General features: G+C 35.5%; 1 protein-coding gene across 2 annotated transcripts in view; it reads left to right on the top strand.

The window, feature by feature from the left end:
* HNF4G (hepatocyte nuclear factor 4 gamma) overlaps nucleotides 1–26736 on the top strand; it is a 57105-nt gene that overhangs the window by 27674 nt on the left and 2695 nt on the right. The window contains exons 1-6 of one of the 2 annotated variants that reach the window (XM_077786600.1): nucleotides 9940–10057; nucleotides 12941–13109; nucleotides 15428–15522; nucleotides 19025–19131; nucleotides 23281–23436; nucleotides 25484–25571. In XM_077786600.1, the coding sequence (XP_077642726.1) occupies nucleotides 9940–10057; nucleotides 12941–13109; nucleotides 15428–15522; nucleotides 19025–19131; nucleotides 23281–23436; nucleotides 25484–25571 (733 nt within the window). Of the gene's footprint in view, nucleotides 1–9939; nucleotides 10058–12940; nucleotides 13110–15427; nucleotides 15523–19024; nucleotides 19132–23280; nucleotides 23437–25483; nucleotides 25572–26736 lie in introns of those variants that run through there. The other variant, XM_021550537.1, reaches the window with a different exon arrangement.

Raw genomic sequence — 26736 nt, 5'->3', positions numbered from 1 at the left:
GGCAGCTTAACTTCAAGCTGTTCCTGTGACTGTTTATGTGCGTCACAGTCTTGACCACAGGAGATGCATCTGAACAGTGTCCCAGCAAGGTGGGGAAGTGACCCGTGTCTTCTGCATACCTTGTATTTCTGATTGTCAGGCCAGAGGAGGTATCAGCCAGGAAAAGAACCTGTGTGCTTGGTGTGCCTTCTTAAGAAAATTACAGTCCTGTCCTTTGGTGACAGGGATTTTGGGTGCTCATTCACAAACCAGGGATGCAGGCAAGACCATGCAGGACAGCTGTCCCCCTTTTAGCTATAGTAACTTAATATTCAGTTCAACCTCCTGTTAAAGATAAGTTTGAGGAATTTGTTTAGATGTGCCTGTTTCTGATCATCATATATAAAGACAATTGAATGTTTGGTTTTTGTGCAGGCAACTCTATTGTAGACACGTGAGCTCAAGTGCCATAAACACTATCTTCAGTTGTCCTTTGGCTCATTTCTCTGTTTATTAAAAGGAGATTATAATTTGTTCCTCTCTCACAGATGGGGAAATAATGTTACTGATTGCAAGGTTCTCAGATAAAATAGTGGAGCCTTCCTACATGAATACATTAAAAACAATGAATACTGCCATATGAATGTTCTTCAGGTCCAAAAAACCCACAGAGACCTAACTGTTACCTATACTATTGGAGGTAAACTTGATAATGTAAACTACATTATTGCAGCTACCCATAATTTTTCATATTTTATCTTGATGATTTGCATGGTGTTTTTATGTATAACTGCACATATGACCATTTCTCAAAGTTTCCTTTTACCTCCTCTCAAGATAGAGAACAATTAAAACCTTGCTAGACTTGTCTCATATCTTCCATGCCAGTGAATTTTTTCATACTCAGCTCAATCAGTGTACTGTCTTAACTAGTTAAAAGACATGCAGCCCAATTTATTTTCTTATATTTATCATCAGCTCTTAAAACAGGCTTCTACTGATTTTGAACTTCTTAAAATCACAGTTTAAAATCTATTGGGAACAGATATATCTGTACTTTTGTGAAGTCACAGTATTTGTTTTGTTCCTACCTGGGACAATCTAAGCTGTTAAAATTAAAGAGATAACCACTGGCTGATGGAAGAGCATCTGTATGTATACAGCAAAGCAAAGACTAGAGCTCCTTCCCCAGAGGATTCTGTTTTGTGCTCACTGGGATGTGAATTTTTTCTGCTTAGGGTATAGATGCCTCTGCCAATAAAGGTATCAGGTGTCCTTGACCTCCCTGATTCTTAAGACAGCCTTGTTATGTGAATTTTCAAGGTGATACTGCTGTCAGTTCATGTCTGGTGAAAGCAAGAATTACTTTGTTCTCTTAAGAAATATAATGTAACAATTTTAGGGAGAAGGCTTCAGGAAACCCTTATAGAAGGCTTTCAGTACCTGAAGGTGGCCTACAAGAAGGCTGGAGAGAAATTTTTCTTAAGGGTATGTGGTGATAGGACAAGGAGAAAAGGATAGAAACCAAGAGACAGTGGGTTTAGATTGAATATTAGGAAGAAATTATGTGAGGATAGTGAGACACTGGGAGAGGTTGTCCAGAGAAACTGTGGATTCCCCATCCCTGGAAGAGTTCAAGGTCAGGCTGGAGGGAGCCCTGACAAACCTGTTTTAGTGGAAGGTGTCCCTGCCTATAGCAGAGGAGTTGGAAGTAGATGATCTTTAAGGTCTTTTTCAACCCAAATCATTATGTGGTTTTGTAAAAATCAGGGTATTGTACACACATGACTTCCTAGGCTGTGAGTTGTTCTAAAAACTTATTTGATGAATAAAAGGGAATTCTTTTGATACTTTAAAGAGCTGATCTGAAATATGGTTGAAACAGAGAATGTGCCTTTATGTGCTCTTACTGCTCTTTTGTTCAGTGAATATTTGAAGTTTTTGTTCATTTGTCATAGTTTCACTCTAAACTGATAGTTGTTATTATGCTCCAAACTTAGTAACTAATTTTTGTACCAATAGCAATTAGACAACTTGCATAACCATTCTAGTGCCGTGGAAGAGTTAAACTGAGAGTGTTGACACAACGTTCTTTCTGCAGGAACGTGATGAGTCAGCTTAGGGTCTAGTTAAAAATTTTAATTTTAGACAGAGTAACTGAAAATAATGGCACTTGTCTGACTATTCAGTTATTTAATTTGCCTTTTACATAGGACCAAGAGTTATATAGTTACTAGCATGGGAAGAAGTGTACTGAGTTTGTTTTGAAATGCTATGTAGAATACACCTCATTCAGCAGAGGATAGAATATAGGAATTATAAAACTTGCAATGATTAATTGATCACAAAGAAAAGAAAGATTCCAGCAAGCTAAAAAAAGAGAATACCAAACAAACCTTGCCTTGATAATGGTTAACCTCTTTTTGAACTCTTTTATTGTGCATGACCAAGGCAAGGGTGTTTCTCTGTGGAAAAAAAATCTCATTATATGGTATTTCTAAGATAACTGTGTGTAAATTGTAAGTTAATTTTATCTAACTGGCTATATAAAACATTGTTTACGAGCAAGTTTGCATAAAACCTGCCAAGAAGGCTTATTAAGAAATTACTAATCACCTGGGGATGACTGAACAGAAGTGCTTAGTCTTGCTTATCAGTAACATGATGGTTTGGTTTTATCTTATGCCTGAACTTTTTCCTCTTTTCTTCTCATTTCACTCTGCTCTTCAGGACAACTCTCTGATTAATTTTCTTGTGTGTAGCAGAAAATAATAAGTTACCTGATTTAAGCAAATAATTAACAAGTGTATCCAGACATTTAACTGTACCTCAACAAATCTCACCACAAAATTCTATGCTACAAAAATCCTTTAAGCCCTCTAAATGGTCAATACTTCATGGCTATAGTGAGTTTTCAAGAGTAAAATGAACTACAGAATATTAAGTTAAAATAGAAATATTAAGTTAAAATAGAAATATTAACTAAAATCTACCTAGTACCAATTCACATACTTAACAGTAAACCTAATCTGTTGCAATGTAAAAAGCAAAACTATCCTGTTTTTTATCCCTCTTCCCCATAAATACGCACAATTTTCTAATAGTGCCTGCCAACCTCAGATAGGGTTAGCAAATCTACTGTTAATCTGAACACAAAGCAAGCACAGAAATGGACTGAACTGGAAAAATACAAATTTGCTATTAGTTCATGGAGAGAATTTGGACATGGACAATACACTGTGAAGAATTATTAAGAATCTGTATGTAGAAGGAGAGCTTCCCCCTGTCAGATTAATTTTTCTATACTCAGTGATAATTCAAGAGGCAAATTCAGCTGTCACAAAACACTGACAATAAACTCCTGTATGTACATACTTATATATAAACATATATGTACATAAAACAAGATTTTACATCTGCATAACATTTGATATCTACATGGCTTGCAGTCTACTGTCATTCCAGGACATCCTCCTGGAATGGCTAGATAAAAGCATAACTATTCTGTGTCCTCAGTCTTTACTGACTGTCACTTGTATCTGGCATACTGTGTTCTGATTGAATAGAAAATATTAGGATTCACTAGACTAGATGAGATTGGAATAGAATAGAATGTTTCAGTTGAGAGGGACTTGTAACAGCTAGCTAGTGCAATTGTCTGTCTAAATCATTGCTGATCAAATTAAAATCTTGATAAGCATTTTCTAAATGCCTCTTAGACACTGGCAGGCTTGTGGCACCGATCACCTCTCTAGGAAATCTTCCATGTTTGACCACCCTCTGATAAAAAAATTCTTCTCAATGTCCATTCTAAACCTCTCCTGACCCATTCCCTGACCATTCCCATTCAGCCTATCTCTGGATATAAGGGAAAAGAGATCAGCATCTCCATCCCTCTCCACTCCCTGTCTTCAGAAAGCTGTAGAGAGCAATGAGGACATGCCTCAGCCTCCTTTTTGAACAATTGTTTTCAAGATTCCACTTCACCATTACTCATCCTTCTAAATCTTCCCATAGAAATGTGTTACTTCAACTGGCACCATCACAGCCTTCACTCTTCCATCACCCTGACACAGAGCAGCTGTGCAGCTAGCTGTTGACATTTAGTGGTGACTCATAATGCAATGGTCCATGTTTGACCTCCTGGCTATGAGATGACTTTTCCTCAAATATTTCCTACTGGTGATGCTAGTTGCTGAAAGACTGGCACAGATACACTATGGGTTTCACTAAACTGTTGACAAGGAGTAGCATAGGACATCTGCAAAATGTAGAAGATACTGCCTTAATAATTTTGCTCTGTGAGGATTATGAGTGAATGTAATGTGAAAATCATCCTCAAAACACCTTTCTGTTAAAGAGAGAGCACAACTAAGGATTTATAAACTGCAATGTGTTATACTTTGTGGGATGCTACCCAGGTCACTCACCGATGTGTAAGTGATAAATAAAATCAGATAAACCAGATAGCTTTGTCTACCTTCACCTTAAGAATTGATGTAACATCTCTTTGCATATAAAACCATTATATTACTGTTGCTATCCTAGAATCATATTCCATCAGTGACACTGTGGTATAGCAAGTGAATAAATAAATCATCCTTTTAGAATAAGATGGAGCAAATTATATTTGGAATAGAGAGGGAGAATCTGAAAGTGAGCTATGTCCTCAGCAAGTGTAAATTTTCCTTAAAATTATCCTGCAGCAACTATCTTCAGGCTCAAAATATTTTAGAGCTTTCATATTCCTTTGATATTTCCTCTTAGCTACTGACAATACAAATACTCAAGTGGATGCAAGATTAAAATTGTAAATTACTTATCAAAGAATTTAGACTATTAGATCTCTTATGCAGCTTTGAAACTGATGCAAATTACTCATTGACATCTTAATAACTATTTTGGGATTATTTCAAACTCTAAAGAGTGCTGAAGGGTGGGTCCATAGTATTTGACAAGTCAGATACCAGGCATGTTCTTTGCTTTTTATATTTATTCACATTCATGACCATTGAAGTTGTAGCTGGTTGTTCTGAAAGACAAATGTTTTGAAAACATAAATATAATGACAATCAGATCTCACAATAATTGTCTGTTCTGTGTTACGCCAAAATGAAAAAAAAAAAACAAACAAAAAACACAACCCTCAACATAACTTATAAAAGAAAGCTATATATGCTGTTTGATAGAGTGGAGCGCAATATTATGAATTACCAATTTAACTAGAAAAAGAGGCAAATTCAATATGTGCAAGAATCTCCTTTCTATAGAATGCCTGGGGTGGTCTAAGTGTCTAAAAATGTGAGTAATGAAAACAGGCTTAACCTGGATTTCCCACAAAGATCTGTATTTAAGTTTCACCTGGCATGATTTGTTGCAGCTAATCTTACCACCTTGCCTAATAAGTGTGCCATGAAAATCTGTAATTTAGTTCTGGTACTGATTGTGCTTTTCTAGTGTTTTGTTTAACCATTTTTTATTTTTTTAGGACAAAGTGAAAAGTCTTAAGTGTCATAAATTTACTTGTTGAAGATGATAGTTGGTGGGTTTGAGCAGGGTTTGAGATGATGATGCCTTTGGTCACCTTAGTGAAAGCCTTCATGCTATACATTCTCATGATTCACAAATTGTTCTGAAAAGTCCTTTCACAATATCCAGCTCAAAGGCAACTTTGTCCTTGTTTGGCTCTGAAGTTTTTGGGTGCTGGGGGAGGGAGAGAGGGTCATGACAACATTATAAGCCTTGCTGCAATATCTTGGAGTTGTAGAGGACTGTAGCCATATTTCCATCATGTTACCTAGGTGTTAAGCAAAAAGACTATTTCTTTTTGAAGAAGCTTGGTAATACACATTTATACTTTGATACACACATTTTATCACTGATTTTTGGATCTGATCCAACTCTAATATTTTTATTTATTTAAAAAATAAAAAGCCAACAATATCTATCAAATAAAGTAATGCCACAGTGTTACAAAGCTTTCCATGTTGAACATGTCATAATTTTATATTTTAGAACACAAACATTTCCCAGTCATTACTCATGGACCATTTATGAAGCATCTGGGGGTGGGCGTCAGCAGAACTGATGTGATGGTGACTAGCAGTGTTCTCCCTGGCACTGAGGGTGTGTTCCAGGAGAGGGAAGCTCAGTCTGTGCTATTACATGGGTGTGTACCTTTGTAAGGCAAAGATGAGATTGCCCATGGGTGTGTGGAAAATTTCACACTGCTTCCTGGGTAGCAAGTTTCTGGCAAATAAACTCTCTGGCTTGGAGGTTTTTGAGTTTACTGTAGTAAGGAGGCATTCTGGCTTAGCTCATATGGTTTCTTTAGGGTTTTTTAGTGCGACCTCTATTCATACCCTTTCCTATGCGTGCCAACCTTCAAGAGGCAAACTGATCAAAATGTGTGTTTTGCCAGCATTGTGGATAAATATGACAGATTGTTGACAAAACCAGGATGCCCTCCAAGTATGTCCACCATAACTCACTGTTCTTGCAAAGCAAGAAATAGCGTGAAGGTGTGTTCTTATCCAGAATAAATGGGAAACAAGAAAAAAACCCCTTTGAATTAAACACTTTTTCTACCAACCTACATTTCTTACTAAGCTGGAAAGGTAAAAGGACATATTGCTACTTATTAAAAGAGAAAACCAAAACTGTTTCAGTGGTGATAGTAGTTTGAGATTTGTTTTTATTTTCAGGAAGACTTTTATGGAAATAACCTTGATTTTATTAGGTTGTGCTGTATTTTATGCCACAGTCAGAAAGAATGATTACATTTAATATGGAGAGCTGAACAATTAACAGAGTTAATAGTCTTAAAGATAAGATAGGAATGCTTTCTGTATGTGATCCTGAGGTCATCAGATTTAAAGAAAAAAAGCAAGAAAACCACATTAACAAAACCATTATTGTAGCTTTCTCTTCACAATTACTGCAAAATTTACTTTGAGAAATTATTTCTTACTCAAATTTACAGTATCACTTATATCAAATAAATGCTTAGCAGTTTGACTAACTACACAGTTTTAAAACTTTTTCTTACTTTAGGGTGATATTTCTTGGCTGTCAGTAGTTGATGACGTGACTCAAACTGTTTTGTACTACAAACTGCAGTGTCATTCAGAATTTGAAAAACAGTGCAGGTGTCCAGTATGAAAAGAAATCTGCTGTGAGGGAGTCTGAATACTAGTGAACAGTATAAAGCTTGAACTTACATAAGACCAAAAGCTGTTCATCATTAGCTTCTTTCGTCAACTCCTCCAATTCCAGGACAGCATTCTAACCCACCTAAGGCTGAAAAAAAACATATTAATATTTTACCATATTGATTTAGTATACATTAATTGTTCATGATGTACTTCATGACGCCAAAAATCCCCCAGAAAGCACATTTTTATGAGTGCAAGATTTGACTGTAAGAAGTTTCCTTAGCAAAACATGAAAAAATAATATAAAGAATGTTATTCCTATAGCATACATTTTTCCATATTAAAAAATCAATTGAAATGAGTTTTTATATGACAGAAGTATGAAGGGTCAATTCATTCCCTCTCTTTAGCAGTCACTAAGGGGCCTGTTTTGGCAGCATTGAAGAAGTTCTGCTAATAGCAGAGGGAATAGCAGGATTTGATCATGTCATATATGATATCTTCCGTCTTACATTCATTCCTTCATTTCCTTATTTAAAATTTACTTATATGGAAGAATGTTGTCAGGACTGGCATTTTGAAATAAAAAATATGCAATAGATATGTTTGTAAGCATGCTATTTTGTCATTAAAAAGCCAGATAATGTTTATAGAACATATTATCAAAAAGTGTACACTGAAGAACAATAGATAATTCTAGTTAACATGTAAGCCTTTTTATTTTACGCTAAGTAGCATATTAAGGCAATGAATCATTTTTTATGTAACTAGTAATTAGTTTTATAGCAAATACTATACAAATACAACAAATGGTTGTAGCAAATACAACAAATTCTGATGCAGAGGAAACTTTCCAAACTGAGCCATCAGGTAATATAAAATTATTCCATCTCATGATGAAATTAGTTTCCTAAACAACATTGGCTGTCAACAAATAACTTTTCATCAATCTTAATTTAATATACTTATTTAAGCAAAAGAAAGAAATACTAGCTGTGTTTAAAAACTGTGAAACCTTGTACACTTCCACTACTGTGAAATGACACTTTCTGAGTAATTTTTTTCCATTACTGTAGGCAGTAAATATTCTAAAATTTTGGTCATATTCTTAAATATATTTAAAAATTGTCATATTTTGTATTATTTGTCTTCTGTCATGTATAGGAAGTATCTGTAGTCATATCATCTGCTCTTTTTAAGAAGTAACTTTTGCAGTTTTTTGATATCACATTAAATATAATAATGGATGAATGGTTTAGAGAAAAATGAATAACAGTAGGTTGAAAAGGACAGCCCTGTGGAGACCCTCCAAAATCTGAGGAAAATTCGTGCAAGTAGTAACACAACTGTAAATACAATTTGGTTTAGGGATAGATCTGTGAATTATACAAGAATCCTGTTGTCATAATTATTTTACTGGACTCTGCTGGAGTCAGGAGGAGAACTGGCCTGAGACTACATCTACATGTCCACAAGGAGACAGGATGATTCGTGTCTCTCAGGTAACCCTGGGGACATGGATATTAGGAGGATGAATTTTGAAAGGCTTTTTTTGTAGGTCTTTTAGTGTAAATTTTCCTCCTTCATTGATAGCTTGTCTGTCATAAACTGCTTTTAAAATATTTATTTAGTTACTTAATCGAGAGTTAATTTATGGTGCCCTTTTACAGCTACTTTTACTGAGTAGGAACTGAAGACTATTCAAATATGCATTTCAATGCTTTATATACAGTTCCTAGCTCTTCTTAAATAAGCATAAACTGTGTAGTTTTCCTGTATATGTAATCTTTATGTAACTATTTTTTAAGAGTGCAAAGGGTAGTTTTCTGTAAAGAATGTATTGAGATTAATAACATTTGAAATTCTGCTATCCAACATTTGAAAGCATCTGATTAGCAAGTGAAATTCTGCTGTTCAGCTATATAGTTGGCACAGATTCAAGTTGCTTTACAGGAGGGTTTTTAACTGGTTTGTACACACCATATCTACCAACTGGTGAGCTGTGGATCTACCCAAAGATTGTTCATTACAGAGACCATGATTAATATTTCTTTTCTTCCTGTACATCTGAACGGTGCTTGGAAATGCCATCCAGCCATCACATCTTGTAGGAAGAAGGGTTAGAGCAGGAAGCCACTGTCTGAGAAGTTGCAGGGTACAGTGCCTGGAGCCATTGCAGCAGCACACTGTGTGATGGAGGGACTTATGAACTGGCCTTGCTGCAGACTTGTGTGACTAGAAGCCTTGCTTAAGGATGCTTACAGAGCTAAGTCGTTACCAGTGGGAAAGAACATTACCAGCTGTAAAATGAGAAATTTTACAGCTGTCTTTTAAAATATGTAGGTGGGTGATTTGGGTATAGTTTGAGATAGTCCATAATCATATCACATTTCCTTATTGTTCTGAAGTGAGAGAATAAAATGGCATATGAACTTAGTTTCTACATAGAACAACCAGAGTAGTTTGTTTGGAACTGTTCGTACTATACATTGACAGCAAAATGTGCAGCAAAGCATGAGAGATAGGAAGCTTCCTGCATGTCCTTGGGTTCATGCAAGAACTGGAACCAGAACAATTCCCGATAAGATTATTTCAAAAAGCATTCCAAGATTATCAGAAGGGTTGCACTATATCATAAAAGAAAAAAAATACCCAGGTAAAATACAGCATGAAGAAGCAGTTTTCCAGCTCCTCCCATTTCTGCACTCAAGTGACACAGTTATAGTTAACTTTGGATTATCAATCACTGTGAAACAGAATGGGAAGGTTGTACATTTGAACAGCTTTTTCACTGCTTTTGCATTCAATGATGCGGCTCTCAGAACCAATACTGGACATGGAAATGGCAAACTACAGTGAGGTTTTAGATCCGACATACACAGCACTGGAGTTTGAAACCATGCAGATTCTGTATAATGGCAATGGTGAGTTCTTCTCTTTGAGGCAAATTCAAGCCAGTTAACAGAAAAAGTGTAGTAATGCTATAAGGTGTTAGTTAAATGTTTTATTAATGGAGCATTTGGGGGTTATTTTCAAACTACAAATCTGCTCTCTTACACTTCATCGCTGACTCTGAGTTAGTAACATTATAATTCTTTAAAGAAAATATAAGAGAAGTTATATATAATAAAGTAGTTGTACTGTCACCAGTCAGTTAATCAACGGAAAAAAAAGTGGTCTATTCAGCAGTTGCTTTATTTACTGTAAGACAAATGAATAACTAGTATTGACAGTTTGGACATGGAAGTATATTTTGTATATAACTTTCAGAAGGAAAGGAAAAAATTGGCTAGAGGTTTGTGAAAAAAATTAGCTACTGTTTCTTGATGCTTAGTTTCTAATTGTTATACTAATATTTTTTTAATTTAAGTATTCTAGCCTTTCTAGCTAAGTGTATATAGGCACAAGAGAGATTTAAAAATAATCACATCAGCTTTTTAGAGGATAATGTTTAGTTGAGAAAATGTATTTGCATTTGACTAATGTAACACTTTAGGCAGATTTTTTTTATATTCAATTTTTGAGAATTTTTCTCAATAACTTATGCTTGAAATAGAAAGCATACCATTTCATTCTGCCATCATCTGTATTGACAAAAAATACTGTGAATAAAGTATCAAGCAAGTTAAACTATTCAAAAATTTCAAATCTTTTAATACACTAAAAATGTTGGCTTATTGTGTCAAAGTATAATTCATAGTTCTAGAGCACTATGTATTTTTAAAAGGCAGAACTGATATGTAGTGATTTGCAGGAAAAATATTTAGCAACTGCCATATAGAACCTAATTAACTTTTAATGTTGGGGTTTAAGTTTTATCTGAATTTCTGGTTTTAAATTACCAGCAAGCTTAGTAAACAGAAGGTTAGATTTGGTTATCGATTTAGGAAGAAAAACCAGAACTTTATGCACTAACTAAATTTGTAGCTGTCAACAATGATTATATAACTTTAGATGATTTCTCTGCTTTTTTTCCTACTATGGGTATTTCATTGGTCATATGTTTTTTGCTGAATAGGAGCCTTTTGATCTGTTAATGTTAAATAAAATGAGAAGGCAGATTAGGGAGGTTGTGCTTGGTTGCATTATGTGTTGGTGATAGAGCTGGTTAAATTATCACTGTAAGTGATTAGCTTGATAATTATTAGTTATCAGGTGCAGCCTTTTTATGTTTAGAGTTTGTTTTGAGTTTAGCTAAAGTATTTTCTTACAGCATTTATAAAAACATAGTATTGTCACAATGCTAGTTTGGAACTGAAAGCTGCCCCTTATGAACCTTCCTGTGTATCTTTTTTAGCTGTTTAAATTAATTACGAACATTTAGAGAAGCTTAGCAAGCCACATTCAGGCAGATTACACAATTCTGTTGAAATCAAATAATTTTTTGACTTTTTGGTTCAGAATAATACCAAAGAAAATAAGTACGCCCATATATATATATATATATATATATATATATATATATATATATGTATATGTGCAATATATATATATGTATATGTGCACAACTTATCTTGCTGTAAAATATTTCATCATAACATTTAAATATTGTGTTTTCAATTATTCTGTTATATGATGCAAAGCTATAAAACTCCAAAAGAAAGGTCTTATATTTTTCCAAAGCAATTCTGTAACCTAGTTTAAAAATATTTTAAAATTTTCAAGTCATGACAATCCTAATTTTAAAAAAATTCTTTATAGAACTTACCTCTAAGATTTCTTTTTTTTTTTTTTTTAATTTTTAAAGTAATTCCTATCAATTACAGCTCAGTAAAACAAAACAAAACAGAAAGGCTGCTTGTCTCTGTATCTAGAGAACTTTTTAACTTTTAACTTTGGTGGGACACAATTAAAATTTTATGATGTATTTGTGTTATGTGTTTTGGTTGGATCTATACAATATGAGTAATATTAATCCATATTAACAGTTTTACTGTTCATCCTGTATGCTGTTCATGAACTCATGTATTTGACTTTTGAATTCATTTTTGCATATCTGATTAATGTAGCAGTCTTTTCTCTCCTGGACAAAACAGCTACAAATGCTTAGGGTATATTTTCCTTCTGTTTAAACCAGAAACAAAACAGAAAAGCTGTTTTGCAGTTGTTTCTTTTAACACATCTGTTAACATTGTGACTCAAAGAATAAATATATCTGGTTTGATTTCAGGTGAATTTATTCAGTAGTGTTTACCATGGTCAGTGACTAATTGTTAATCACATAGCTAATATTCTGTGCAAGGAAAGACTGCACCAGTGCTCCTGTCAAAAATTTCTTCAAGGAAATAACAGACATGTTAATAGTATATTAATACTCTTAGCATGTATTTTTGTTGTTTTTTTTTTTTAATAAAGTTGTACAAAATCCTTCTTATTTTTGTTTCTTTTTTTAATGTCACAAATCTTTGTAAGAGAGTTGCCAGCTATTGCCAGTTTGTATGAGAATTCATAAATGAGATCTTTACCAATTAGAACTGCTTTGTGCCAAAGTTCCTCTTCATGTTAGTAGGAGTATTTGTAACTTTAAATGCAGAAAAGCACTTTAATTTTTAACCCTTCAGCTGAAAAGAGTTTAGGACATGATTATTTGTTGTAATGAACTGCATAAATTCTTTTAACATCTCTATCACTTTGAAAGTGTTCATGTCAGTAAGAACCAGATGTAATCAGATGGGTCATGCTATATAAATTGTAAGTGGCAATTAAAAGAGAAAAGGCTAGGAAAAGCCTCTATTTAGCTACAACTTGCTCATGGGGTGGTTTTGGAAGTCTTATCCATAACTGTGCATGTTCTTGTCTCTTATCAGACAGTTCTGGAGAAGCTGCCAACATGAATGCTGCCGACAACGGGGTCAGCAGTCTCTGTGCAATATGTGGAGACCGAGCGACCGGAAAACATTATGGTGCTTCCAGCTGTGATGGATGCAAGGGATTTTTTAGACGTAGCATAAGGAAAAACCACGTCTATTCATGCAGGTATTTCAAAAGTTCTAGAGGCACTAAATTAATGAATTTAAGCAAAAATTATATTCATACCTTGTCATAATTTTTCAGTTATGTCAGGGGATTTTCAGCTTTTTCTTAAGGAGTGCTACTTGATATTACACATTCCAGAAATTATGTTCCAGGTGCTTGATGATCTTGTTGATATCATTACATCACTGAGAAGCTGTTTCACTCTTTTATTTATGATTTAAAAAGTCATCTCCTGAAAAAAAAAAAAGGAAAAATGTTCATATTTTCACTTCAATGTAAAAACTCTAATACTTAACTGTTTTCTAAAATTCTTTCCTTATGAAGGTAGTTTCTGAATAGATTTATGGGTCTTGTTTTAAGGACTGTACAAACACATCTGCACATATTGCCACTTGGTGTGACACACAGGTCTTTTGAGCAGCCATTTCCCCCTGTCTGTCTGAATGGCAATCTGTTAATTTCCAAATGGTGCCCAAAATATCACACTGCACCATGTTTGATGAAATTATCTGTGTAGGCTCAGGGCTATAGAATGTGCATTTTGAGTCATGAGCAGAATATATGGAAAACTCAATGAGTTTGAAAAAATCACTGGAGGGGTTTTTCATGCCGAGATTTTGGTAGTGACGTGGCTACAAAAGTGGGTTCTAGTGAGAAGCTGTCAGAAGTGTCCCCTGTATCTGGTGAAGCCAATGCCAGTCAGCTTCAAGATGGCCATAGCTGAGCCTATCAGAAATGGTGGTAGTATCTCTGGAGATAATGTATTTAAAAAGAAAAAATAATTATTGTGCAGAACAAAATTGTGCAGAGAAGAGTAGTGACAATGTGAGAGAGGAACAGCTCTGCAGACAACAAGGTTAGTGGAGAAGGATGGGGAGGGATGTGCTTTAAAAGCTGGAGCAAAGATTCTCCTACAGCCCATGGCACAGACTATGATGAGGCAAGTGTCCCTTTGAAAACCATGGAAATCCACAGAGGAGCAGATATTATTCATCTGCAGCCCATGGAGGAGCTGCTGCTGGAGAAGGTGAATACCTGAAAGAAGGATGTGACCCTATGGGAAGACTGTGCAGCAGCAGCCTCCTGGCTGGGCCTGTGGCCCCATTGAAGGAGGATCTCACACTGGAGAAGGTTTTCTGGTAGGACTGTTGACCCTGCAGGGGACCCATTGCTGGGGCAGCCCAATCCTAAAGTACTGCATGCTGTGGAAAGCATCCATGCTGGAGCACTTCATGAAGAACTAAGCCCATGGGAAGAACTAACATTGGAGAAGTTTGTGGACAACTGTCTCTGTTGGGAGAGACCTGACAATGGAGCAGGTGAAGACTGAGAGGAGTTTTCCCTTGAGCAGGAAGCAGCAGCAGAGACAACGTGGTGAACTGACTATCGCCCCCAGTCTCTGTCCCCCTGTGCTGTTGCATGGGGTGACAATAAAACCTTTATAAGAATGCCTTGTTACTGGAGATGTTTTCCACACTCTTCTTTGCCTATGTAATATTCTTATAAGGAAACCTCTCCCTTACAAACATCGTCCAGTGAAATAGCATAGACATACCCCTAAAGTGGTGTGTTAAGAGCTGACATAAGTGATTTCAGGAAGAGTTCTGCTTTGACAGAGTCTGTTTATCTAACAAACACATGCAAAGAATAAAAGGCAGACTTAGACAGAGGGGCAAATGGCTCATATGCATTCCTTTTAGGCACACCTGTAGATGTGCATAATAGCCTCAGGAAGCTGCCTTGCAGTGTCATGCTCCATGTATTTCCTCAAGTCTTTATTTCATTGTGTTGGTTCCTCTCATTTCCTGTTTAGGTTGACACCTGTAGTGATAAAACATGCAGCTTGTTCATTGTTATCTCCCAGAAGGAGTAAACACTTCCAGACAAGGGTAATGGTTTTGCAGCTAAGGGGATCCTCCATGCCAGCAACATACGACTTTTTCTTTGATTTTCCTTTCCTTTTCTATTTGCAGCTTTTCTTAATTATTTTTTCTTCCACTTCCATTTGATGCAGCTAGGTACTGACATACCTCACAAATCAATTGAGGTGTAAATGATATACATCCCTACAAAATTTTCCATGCTTGCCTATTCCAATGCATACATGTGTTTATACACACACATATTCCTGGAAAATTATCAGGTTGGGACACCTCTCAAAAGTGATTAATAAAAGAAGAATAATCAATGCAACTGAAGAAGAGAGTCTGTGGTTATAGACATTTTTCTGACAGGACCGATTAGTTGGTTTTCTTCTTTGTAATCAGGGTGCTACTTTATTAATGCTGTAAAAATGTACCTTTTCTTGTCTCTGATAGATTCAACCGACAGTGTATTGTTGACAAGGACAAAAGGAATCAATGCAGATATTGTCGTTTAAAAAAGTGTTTTCGAGCAGGAATGAAAAAGGAAGGTAATGGAGTAATTTATTATTTGATATACAAAGTTAAAAAAAAATCTGAATTATCTTTGAAATATAATGAAAATTCTAAAAAACTCCACCAGACTAAACCAATGGAAAGTCTGCTACAATACCTTCATAATGCTAAAGTGCGTTTATAGTGAGGTGAAATATATGTCTTCTAACTTTCAAGTGGATAAGCAGTTCTAGAACTTGGAACATTCACAAGTTCATGGATTTAAAGTGAATTTGCAAATGTTTAATTAATTAATTCTTTCAAAAGAATTCATTGATTTCTACATATTGAGCCATATGCTAGAATATTTCAAACCATGAAATTTTGCTTAAAATGTTTACCAAATCTGAGTAATAAAATCTCTATCTGACTTTTTGTTCCCCCTGCCCTAAGTAATGACAGGGCCAATTTACTGGTTCTTCCCTTAAAATTAAACACACGAAGCATTTAAGCCAAAGGACTGTGAAGTTGAGTGAGTAAGTAGTGGGAAGAGTAGTGGCAGCTGTCAGTGGAGACTCCACATTAATTATAAAAAAATCTAATTTCCCTAGGGCTTAATATAGGAAAATTGTTACTTAGCATCTCACTGACAGATATGAGAAGCATGTGTCACATTGATTCTTCAGTCAAAGTGGAAGGACTAGATCACCACAGGAGCAGAGCAACAGGGAAGGAAGAGCAGTGCAAATATTAGAGGGTTTTTTGGGTTTTTTTGACCTGTTGTTTCAAAGGCAATAATGATGTAGAGGCAAAAGATGTCCTTATCTGTTTCAAATACACTCTCAAAAGTTGTTTGTCACAAACTTTGCTACCTTTCTTGTTTGGAGCATGGTGCATCTTCTTGCTGGCCAGTCTGAAATGTGAATGCTTAGTTCTCTTGTAATGTGGCTATCATTCTTTTTGTCTGTACAAAATAAGCTTTTTTTTAATGCTCTGAAGTATCTGTCTTGTAGCAGTACTTTCCTAGTGATCAAGTTATTGGTATGAGATAAAATGGATTTTTCTCCTTGAAAGCTGTATGGGGATATTCTAAACAGCATTGCACGGGGTCTGAAATAGGTTTGCCTACTAATGTGCATCTCCTTTAAGAGACTTTGGCCTTTTGGAATTTGAGCCATTAAGTCAGTAACACAATATATTGTATATATGTTATGAATCTGATGTGAAGAAAGAGAAAGATCTGTGAATATGCAGCAGCCCTAGAAGTTTTGCAAATAGAAGAACTTTACAGACTTTCAAATCCTGGAGTTAAATAATAGTTTATTTCAGAAGAGACATCTATAGTTCATCTAGTTCAGCTCCCACTTAAACCAAGGCTGATATCTAGGTTCTGTCAGGTTGCTTGGGACCCTGCCCAGACAGATTTACACTGTCTGTGAGAGAGGAGATTGAAAAACCTCTTGCTCTACAAGCGCTACCAGTACTTGACCACCCTCATTGGAAAAGCTTTTTTTCCTTATAACTAGTTAGAATATCTCTTACTGCAGTTAGAATAGTGCCCATTGGGTCTTGTCTTTTCATTATGCATGTGAGAATAATCTGGCTCCATTTTCTGTATGCTACAGAAATGAAGACCCTCACATCCATGTTGCTCCTCTTTTTTCCACATAAGCAAAGATGCCCGTCTCTACTTCACCATGTGCATCTTGTGGATTACATCTCCATAGCCCCCTGCTGGACACTACCTGGTTTTCCAGCATCTTTCATGTGCTGAGGAGGCCAAAATGCTTATTTCCCTTAAGATGCTAGTGCAGCCTAGCATGGCACAAAATTTTTAACCCACTTAACGCTACTCTGCCCTACTCTGATCCCACTGTGTCTAAGACTTTCAACATTGCTTTTGTTATAACCTATCTACATGGTCAGGGCATGTCTCTTAATATAAGTATAGCATAGAATCTATCACAGATTCTCACATTTTTAGCAAATCTCTTTCTTTTCTCCAGGACAAAGAAAAGAGAGGTTTTAGTTATTAAAAGCTTTATAAGTCCTCTTTGAGCAAATGTACCACCCTCCTCATGAAGTCTCTGTTTAAGGCAATTTTAGTCTGATTTGACAACAAAGCTTTAGCCACATAGTCTAGTCTAATAATCCAAAATTACGTGTATGTTGAAGAAAATTAAAAATTCCACTATAGTTTTAAGTGTGCTCCACCAGTGATTTTCACTAGTGGTGTACTGGTATACCTTACTGTTTTTGCAAAACAAATTAGTGCTGAACTTATTTTAATTACCTATGTTTGTTTCAGCACTGAATGTTTATTTCAGCATTCTTTTACAAACTGTTATATTTTCTCTTTCCTGTCTACAACATACTGCGTGTTTATCACCACACAAGATTTCTTCCTGTGACCTTAATAAAAGGCCCATCAGTGACTGTCCCTGCAAAAAAGTTAGCACACCTTTGGAATAAACTGTGTGCATTGTTCCGATAAACCCTGAACCTACTCAATGCACAGAGGGGTTTTTTTTGGTTTGTTTTTTTTTTTTTTCTAATTGAAACTTGTTGTACTAGTCCTAAATTCTGTAATGCAGATTGTTTCCCACAATATAGCAAACCTATCTTTGGTAATAAAGCTGCTGCTCTTAAAAGACAATGAAGTTGCTCATGCAATAGAAAGATTTCCATAGGCACAATTCCCCCCCCACCCCTCCTTTTTTTCCTTGGCCTAATCTTTCACTACAGATCTAGGTTTTAGAAGGATCTGACTGTTAGCTTTTATTTTTTTTCTTGTTCCTTTAGTTTAAATGTACACTTTCTTGCTTTATAAGTTTTGCATGTGCTGATTACAGATTCCTTATCCAAAGCTCTTTCAAATGCCTGTTTTTGGACCCCATGAGACAAAACTTAATGAATTTACTGTCCTAAAACTTTTCTCATGCACTGGTTTTTGGGTTGTTCTTTTGTCCCCCTGTAACTTAGTTAATGTTCCCTAAACTGGCTAGGAATGCAATGTCACTGAGGAGGAACATGAGATTTAATGTTCAGAATTTTCTTACTAGTGGAGTAAATTCATGATTCATTCGTGTTTCATTGTTTCCTACTGCAGAGTAGGAGTAGGGCTTTCATACTTCCTCTGAGAGATATTTTTTCAGTGGTGATGCTGTACCACTTAACCTGTTTGGTAGTCTGGAAATGTCCATTTCTGCTGTTATCATAAAGCCTGACTTATTAAATTGGTTGCAATTGACACCATGTGTTCAAGTTCAAAGGAATAAAGAGGTTTGACTGTAATTAAGCTAGTGACAGAAGTGCAGATGATTTAGTGTTTATCTACAATTAGTTATACATGCTTTTTACAGACAAGTAGTGTTCCAATTGAGACTATAAACATGTATATCATCCCTTCTCATCACTCAGAGATAAACACAGATCATCTTCTTTGAATGGCATACCTTTCAGTTCTTAGACTTATGTTCTGGAATCTAGTAAAGTTCTGAAATTATTCTTTGTATCAGTGTTTACAAGTCAATAAATGAGATGATTATTCTTTTCCAGCTGTACAAAATGAACGGGACAGGATAAGTACAAGAAGAAACACTTTTGATGGCTGCAACAGTCCCTCTATTAGCACACTGTCACAAGCTGAGACACTCTCCCGCCAGGTACTGAGATCTATCACAAAATTATTTACTGACGTTAAGATCACTTTTACTAAAATTAAATACTTCTTAATTTCTTACTGTATCAAAAATAATTATTGAGATTACTTTTTTCCTACTTCCAAAATGCACTCAGTTTCCTCTTCTCAATGGAAGAAGCCGTAATAGAATACATTCTGGAAGCATAGTCAGTAAAATATTCTACTTTATCCAGAACAATATGTCTTAGGCACCTTTCTTAATAAAGGTTTATGGTTCTTACTGCTTTTAAATCAATTGCTGTCTTAGGCAGCTGGTGGCATCTATCTATCTTTGAAACAGTCTTTCCCATGAAACATAGGAAAAAATTTGTCCAAAGCCATTACATTCAAAGGGGTGTGGACACTCATTTCCTTACATTCTTTTGAAAATCCCATTTTTAATATCTTTAGACATTATAAGTAAGGCAAAAAGAAGTGTTCCAACTGCAGAGTCTATTCACCTCTCACTTTTAAATTTTCTTTGTCTCATCTGAACTTCATTTTCTCTTTTTCTTTTTTTTTTCCTATTGAATCAATTGCTGAATGGAACAGTCTCCAGTCCTTTTCTGCACCTCAGATAAATCATGATCATTGATTCTGCATTCTTGCACCTCTTACTAACTTGCTTAGAATTTAACTGCCACCTTTATGATTTCATACTGACTGATTTATACATCTCCAAATGTTTTGTAATCTCATTCTTTATCAGCATCTCTCTTAGGCTGGAACTGCCTGTAAAGAATTGATGCAGGAATTACTGGGTTATAGTCTTTGGCACGTATTGCATGTCTGGGCAGACTAGATGAACATAATGTACCTTCCTACATTTTCTACCTATACACTATGAAAAATATAGCTATATTTATCTCCTTTGTAATTTTTTGACCCTGCTTATTGTGCTTTTTTTAATACTCCTTAATCATTTCCAACTGGTATATGCAATTCAGGAATAAGAACTGTCTTGAACAGAATCACATCCTCAGCTGTTTATAGCACAGTTTTTTTCAAATAGTAGGTTGTTGGCCTAAAACATCTCCTTGTGTATACACAAATTTATTGTACTTACTATTGGATATATTTTAGTAGAACAGAATTGCTTCCACTATGTCAAGTATATATGAAGATACAATCTTGGCTTCAAAGTCCAAGAGACTCCATTAGCATGATGGAAAAGCAAAGAAGTCTTGAAAGTACTTCTCCCTCAGTTGAATAGGTCTACAAGATGAGTTCAGTCCTGAGAAGAGACTTAGAGGAGGTGATAGTGTCCCAAATGATTATTCAAGTACTTCAGCTGTAAAATGAGGAAGAGGGTGGCATTCATTTCTTTTGAAATGTCCATATGAATAAGGAAAAAAAGGCATTTTCATACCTTTTGAAGTGTTCATAATAAATAGGGAAAATTAGTAATTTTTTTCGTTAAGATTCCGTACAGGGGGGAATTGTCTAAGTACAATTTTTCTCATACAGACCTGGGAGAGGCTTCCAGGATTATGTAAATATGAAAAGGTCATGCTGGACTTTCATATGAGTAAAGGCATCTGTCTCTGAAGGTTTTCAGATCAACTGGGATACAGTGTTATATTTTTATGTTCATCAACTCATTAAGGGTACAAGTTACACTGGGAAAGGTTTCACCTCAATATAAGAAAGAAATTTTTTACAATGAGAACAAGCAATTACTGGAGCAACCTTTCCAGGGATGTGGTGGACTCCTCATCATTGAAGATTTTCAAGATGCGATTGAACAGGGTGTTAGATAATCTCTAGGATTCCTTTCCCATAAAAGGTTGGGACCTTTGAAGGTCCCTCCTAACCTGTGCTAATCTCTGATTCTATCAAGTCACTGAGCCCTATGTTGTACCCCATAAATGAGAGGCAGGTTAAAGCAATAGAGAAATAGAAATTGAAAAGTTCATAGCTTCATATCCTTGTCAAGACATGTAATCCTAGGTGTTCATAATGACCTCCATGGGAGTCATCCCATGAACCCTCAGAAGAAGTTCACCAAGTAATTTCAGCATGGAGACTGTAGTTTGTAATGTAAGATGTAAATTATAAAAATGCACATCTTTGATTAAATATATTAAAGGAAGGACAATGTATTAACTGCATGGGCCAGTATGTCTAACAGTTAAACAATCTACCTCTTCTTTACCTTCTTGTATTATCTTCTAGTTGCTGCATGGTTAGTATCATTTTCAGGCAGATCAGAGTTTGACCTACTATCAGAAATCTCTACTTTGTACCTTTGAATCATGATCAAGACCCCTTTTATTCTTCTGGAAAAAAAAAAAAAGAAATTTATTGAATTTCTTTACTGTCTTTCTGTACTGAAGGTTTTCTAGACTGAATCGCTCTGGTAGCTCTCACCTGAATGAATATCAGTATTTTCAACCTCCTTTTTGTAGAGGAGATGCCAGATATGGATTCATGATTATAGCATGGATTTCACACATTCTCTGTCTACAAAGAGGCAATACCTCTAACCTTTTTCCTACATGATAGCCTTTGAATTATGTGTCTGAGGAATTTTTCCCCTGCCTAGTTGCTGTATTTCCCTGAGAGCTAATGTTCAGCTGGATAACTGACATAAATATCTAAGCTGTTTTCACTGTTTTACACTACTGAATTATGTAGGAAACATAGAGCTTTAGTTCTGAAGAACAACTCCTTTTGACAAGTCAAGGATAAGGGATTTCACTACAGATCCCACTGTGGGGTTTAACATGGGTATATGAATGAAGGGAACTGGTAGGAGTCAAACTAAATACTTTCCACCATCCTGAAAAGTGTAGGAACATGCTAATGGAAGACAAAACAATTAATTTCTTTTCCTGAGGAAGATAATCACGCTACATAATTTCCCAAATATGCTTTCGGTAATAATACATAAAGGGAAAGTTAGTTTTATAGGCATTGTACGGGGATCTTTTTCTTTTTCTTTTTCTTTTTCTTTTTCTTTTTCTTTTTCTTTTTCTTTTTCTTTTTCTTTTTCTTTTTCTTTTTCCTTTTCCTTTTCCTTTTCCTTTTCCTTTTCTTTTTCTTTTTCTTTTTCTTTTTCTTTTTCTTTTTCTTTTTCTTTTTCCTTTTCCTTTTCCTTTTCCTTTTCCTTTTCCTTTTCCTTTTCCTTTTCTTTTTCTTTTTCTTTTTCTTTTTCTTTTTCTTTTTCTTTTTCTTTTTCTTTTTCTTTTTCTTTTTCTTTTTCTTTTTCTTTTTCTTTTTCTTTTTCTTTTTCTTTTTTTCTTTTTCTTTTCTTCTTCTCTCTTTTTCATTTTGTTTCCATTTTTCTGATTTTTTACCTTTTCTGTTTTCTGTTTCTTTTTGGTTCCCTAGTATGATAGCAACTATAAACTGGCCTTACCTTCTTGGGTTTGCCTTTATCTTAAGCTGGCTTTCCTGCCTGGCTCAAGAGAAAGCCTGGTTTTGTTCCTTTCCTTGAAAAGTCGTTACGAATTTCAGGAATTGGCTCAATAGAAGTGCCCCAGCTTTAGGCCCAGAAAAATATTGCTCTCTTGCCATTTCACAGAACACTGTTCCCTGCAAGTGGTCTAATGCACACTCATATCCTTTAAATTTCCTCTGAAACATCTCAGGCCTCTGCCTATACCACTGCTTCATCATTACAAACCATTCTCCTCCAGGCACTAAAACCCCCCTGTTTTACCTTCTACAGTTAATGATACTTATCTTTCCACTAGAAGAGCATGTTACCCCTTTATAATTCTCTTTTTCTTATTATCTCTATCCCTTAATATTACTACATGCCACTATTAGTTCTTCTTTTTTTCTGAAATGAAGTAAATGTCAACCATTTTAAAGAAATAAAAACTCAAAACACCTCCCTTCTACAAATGAAAAGAGCTCTAGTATTTTTTAAAATAGTATTTTGGAATGAGAAGATATTGTATCATGACATGATTAATTAAAGTTTTAGCATATTGCGATGCATACTGGCAATACTGAGAGAGAAAAATTTATAATTTACGTGCAGGGTAATGGTTCATATGGTCAAGGAATTTCTTAAGAGTGTCTGTGATTACTGCTTTGATTTTTTCTTAAATATGCTACTAACCAGTGAAAATAAAATTATATTAAATTTAACATTATTCATTTTTTCTCTCATTATGGCTAGATCTCAATCTCCAGTCCCAGTGCTAGCACTGATATAAATGTTAAGAAAATTGCTGGTGTTAGTGATGTCTGTGAATCTATGAAGCAACAACTTTTGGTCCTGGTGGAATGGGCTAAATATATTCCAGGCTTCTGTGAACTACCACTCGATGACCAGGTATAAGAGGAGAACAAAGAGAAAACTCTAATTACTGCTCAGTTATTCCTGTGATATTTAAATGTCAGGATGAAGCACTCATTCTTTTTTGTCTGAACAAACAGAGCTGAATAAACCTATCCTCTTATTTAAGTTGTACAGTAACACCACCATAACAGAAAAGACATGAACAAAAAGAAACAGCAAGGAAGCATGGCTTTAAGTGTTTTGTTCTTTCTGTAGTGTTTTGGAAGCACAACTTTTTCTGACCTTAAAAAGTATTTTTTTCATATTCACCTTTCATTATAATATGGTATAAAACAGCAGGTTATTTATTTTGAAGCAAGTCTTCTCTACTTGCAAAAACCAAAAGCAATTAGAATCTCAAACAAATTCCAAGTGATATCAGTTCATAGCAAATAATCTTTTATGCAATACAATGTATTAAAATTATATTGTATATAATAAATGTAAGGAAAACACCAAATCTTGAAAATGCATAAGAGTTTTTTTGTGACAGAGGTCTGATCTAACATCACATCACTAAGCTGTGCTGGCAAACCCAGAACCAGAATCTCCACATTGTGGGAATCAGTTCTCCAACAAGCAGCCTCAGAAGGAGATTAATTCATTGCTTGGGATCTCTTGATTCCACACCAAAATCTGATTAATCTTGAAAATCACTCTGTGAACTAGAATAGTGGAAATACTTATTTTGCTTCTTGAGTCCCCCAGTTTTTTAACAAAATCCTGCAAGTGTTAGGTTATCCTTCATTTGGACTGAATCATTGCCCTTTTTATTGTTCCTCAGGAATATGGGTATGTTTCAGGCCACAGGAAACTCCCCAAAAAAGAAGTTAAATGAGTTAAATTATGTGTTTGCAGACCAACAGAGCACATTTCTCACAAGCTCAACATACTTGAATAAGTTTAAACTGTTCATGTGAAGAAGAATTTCAAATATCATTACTACAAAAGGGCAACAAAAGCAAGCAAAAAAAATTGCTTATTTTATTCTTAAGATAGTATGGAGGAAAAGAGAAGTTATAAAATATCCTTAAAATGTTCCTATCTGCATTTAAAAAATAAAATATCATCTTAGAATGATAGGCTGAAAACACCCCTGTTGTGCTTGAAGAGTACATGTTGGAAAATACTCTGAAACCTTTAGTACATTAGAAAAATAGGGACAAATATGTTGAGAAATAAAACAAATGCCACTTTTTAATTTGTGATAGCTAGTTTCTAAGGGGAATTGTGCATTCAGTTATGAAATAAGCCATCTGGTTTTCAAAAAAATTATTCCTGGTATGAGAGTAGCCTGATTTGCAAACCACAGAGGAGACCAAAGCAGCTAAGGTAACTCTACTGAGAACCTGAAATCCTAACACATAAGTATTACGCAGGTGTTGTGTACCTTTATATCTCTCCTAAAATGACTGGCTTGGATTAGAATTACTTGTCAAGAGATGAGTTCTTTCAGGAAATAAAGGCCATTGCTGACATTTCAAGCAGACATTAAAACTAGAGGAAATAGGTGACTAATACTAAACAAATAAACAGAAGTTCCTTCCTAGTACAAATTGGAATTCCTCTTTGTGGACAATAGTGGTGCTGTTAGCATATCTGGCTTTGTTTGGAAGAAGCTGTTTTAAGTGTTGCATTTTTGGTTCAAGAGAAAAATTAAACACTGATAGAACCAAATTTACTGTAACAGTTCATTCCAGCCCACTGGAGTATTTAGTGTCAACTTAAAATGCCAGAGAAAACTTTGTCAAGGGAATACACACTAGAAAATAAATGCAGGTAGTATATTTATTGAGAAGTATTTTGCAGATCCTGTTGTTTAAAATCTAGACAGAATGCTAGATATGACAGAGATGACAATTTAATTAGAAAGTGCTGTTTTTATGGTGTTCAGATTTTTGCATACATTTTACATTTTACATTGGAATCTTAACAGCCTTCAACATATATCTAACACATAGTAATATGTATCCTTTTTTCATTTGCTCTTATTGAAACTTACTGCTTTATCATCTAATGAGTCTGTTGGTTGTTTTGTGAGGTTGCCCTGCTAAGAGCACATGCTGGGGAGCACCTGTTGCTTGGAGCAGCAAAACGGTCCATGGCATATAAGGACATTTTACTTTTAGGTAAATATTGATTTTGTTTTACTTACTGATGGTGTTATAGTACATTAGCAATGGTGTAGTCACTTAAGTGGGACAACTGTTCTGGCACAATCAAAGCAATGCATTCTGTAAATGCTAAATAGCTATTAATGACATAATGTCACATGCCTGTTCTAGCAAAAGGAGCTGGATGGTTTCATGTGGGTTAATGCAGGTAAAGGTATATTGAATAGCAGAAACCAAAATTTAAGGGAGTTCCTGGCAATTGCCTCCTTACATTATTGTCCTTTCTCCACCCTTTCCCATTAAAAAATGGAATAAAATTACACCACAAAAACAGTGTAAAAACCCCTTTGCTTAGGAAAGGGGTATGCACGTGTACTACTATCAGTTTTCATGAAAACTATTTATCTGGAGCTTTCTCAGGAGTCCTTCAGACTCAGAGAAGACTCTATTGGCTGGAATATTAGATAGCATGTTACCTGCAACTCCCTTTCTCAAGACCTCTCTCACCTGTTCCTGTACAGTCCCCATATGGCTACCATGTAAACACCATTCCTGCTGTCCTGCTGCGTGGCAGATGGGTGCACCACGGCACAATGCCGAGGCACGCCTGCAGGAGCGCATTCTTGGTCAGCTCAGATGTCTCCTGTGTTGGGCTGTATAAAGGGACCATGGCTGTCAGGGAAGAGGATGTTGTCACTGATGGAAGCATGTCTTCTAGTTCATGCAACTGAGAGGACCAGTTGCAAAAGAGTGGAGTGATATGATGGGGCATTTGTTAACCTTGTTTGACACAGTGCTCTTCATTCTGAAGTGCACTCTGCCGAAAAGGGCCTCATTAGACGTGGTCAGCATTGGGGTTGTTTCCTGAGACAGGCTGTTGGTCGTCTGGGACAGGATTTTTGATGGGCTATATGGAATACGGACTCAGACTTGTCTCTTCACTGGTGGTGTGGTACAAGGACATTTCCTACTACTTGTTCTCCTTCCTCTTCGGGCCTGCCTTTTTATAGATCTGAATTAGCTTGAATTTATTTTTACACATATTAAAACATTAAAAGGACAAGAAGGGCTTGGTCTGAAGGTATTTCTCTCACCAGCAATCTTTTCAAGATAAAAGCTATACAAATGTCTTTCTTAAGGTACTTATTTCCCTAAATATAGTTTTGCTAACAAAATTAAC

Source organism: Lonchura striata, chromosome 1 (assembly GCF_046129695.1).
Source record: "Lonchura striata isolate bLonStr1 chromosome 1, bLonStr1.mat, whole genome shotgun sequence".
Lineage (NCBI taxonomy): Eukaryota > Metazoa > Chordata > Aves > Passeriformes > Estrildidae > Lonchura > Lonchura striata.
Note: the sequence above shows the minus strand (reverse complement) of the source record. Positions and strands in the feature narration are given on the sequence as shown.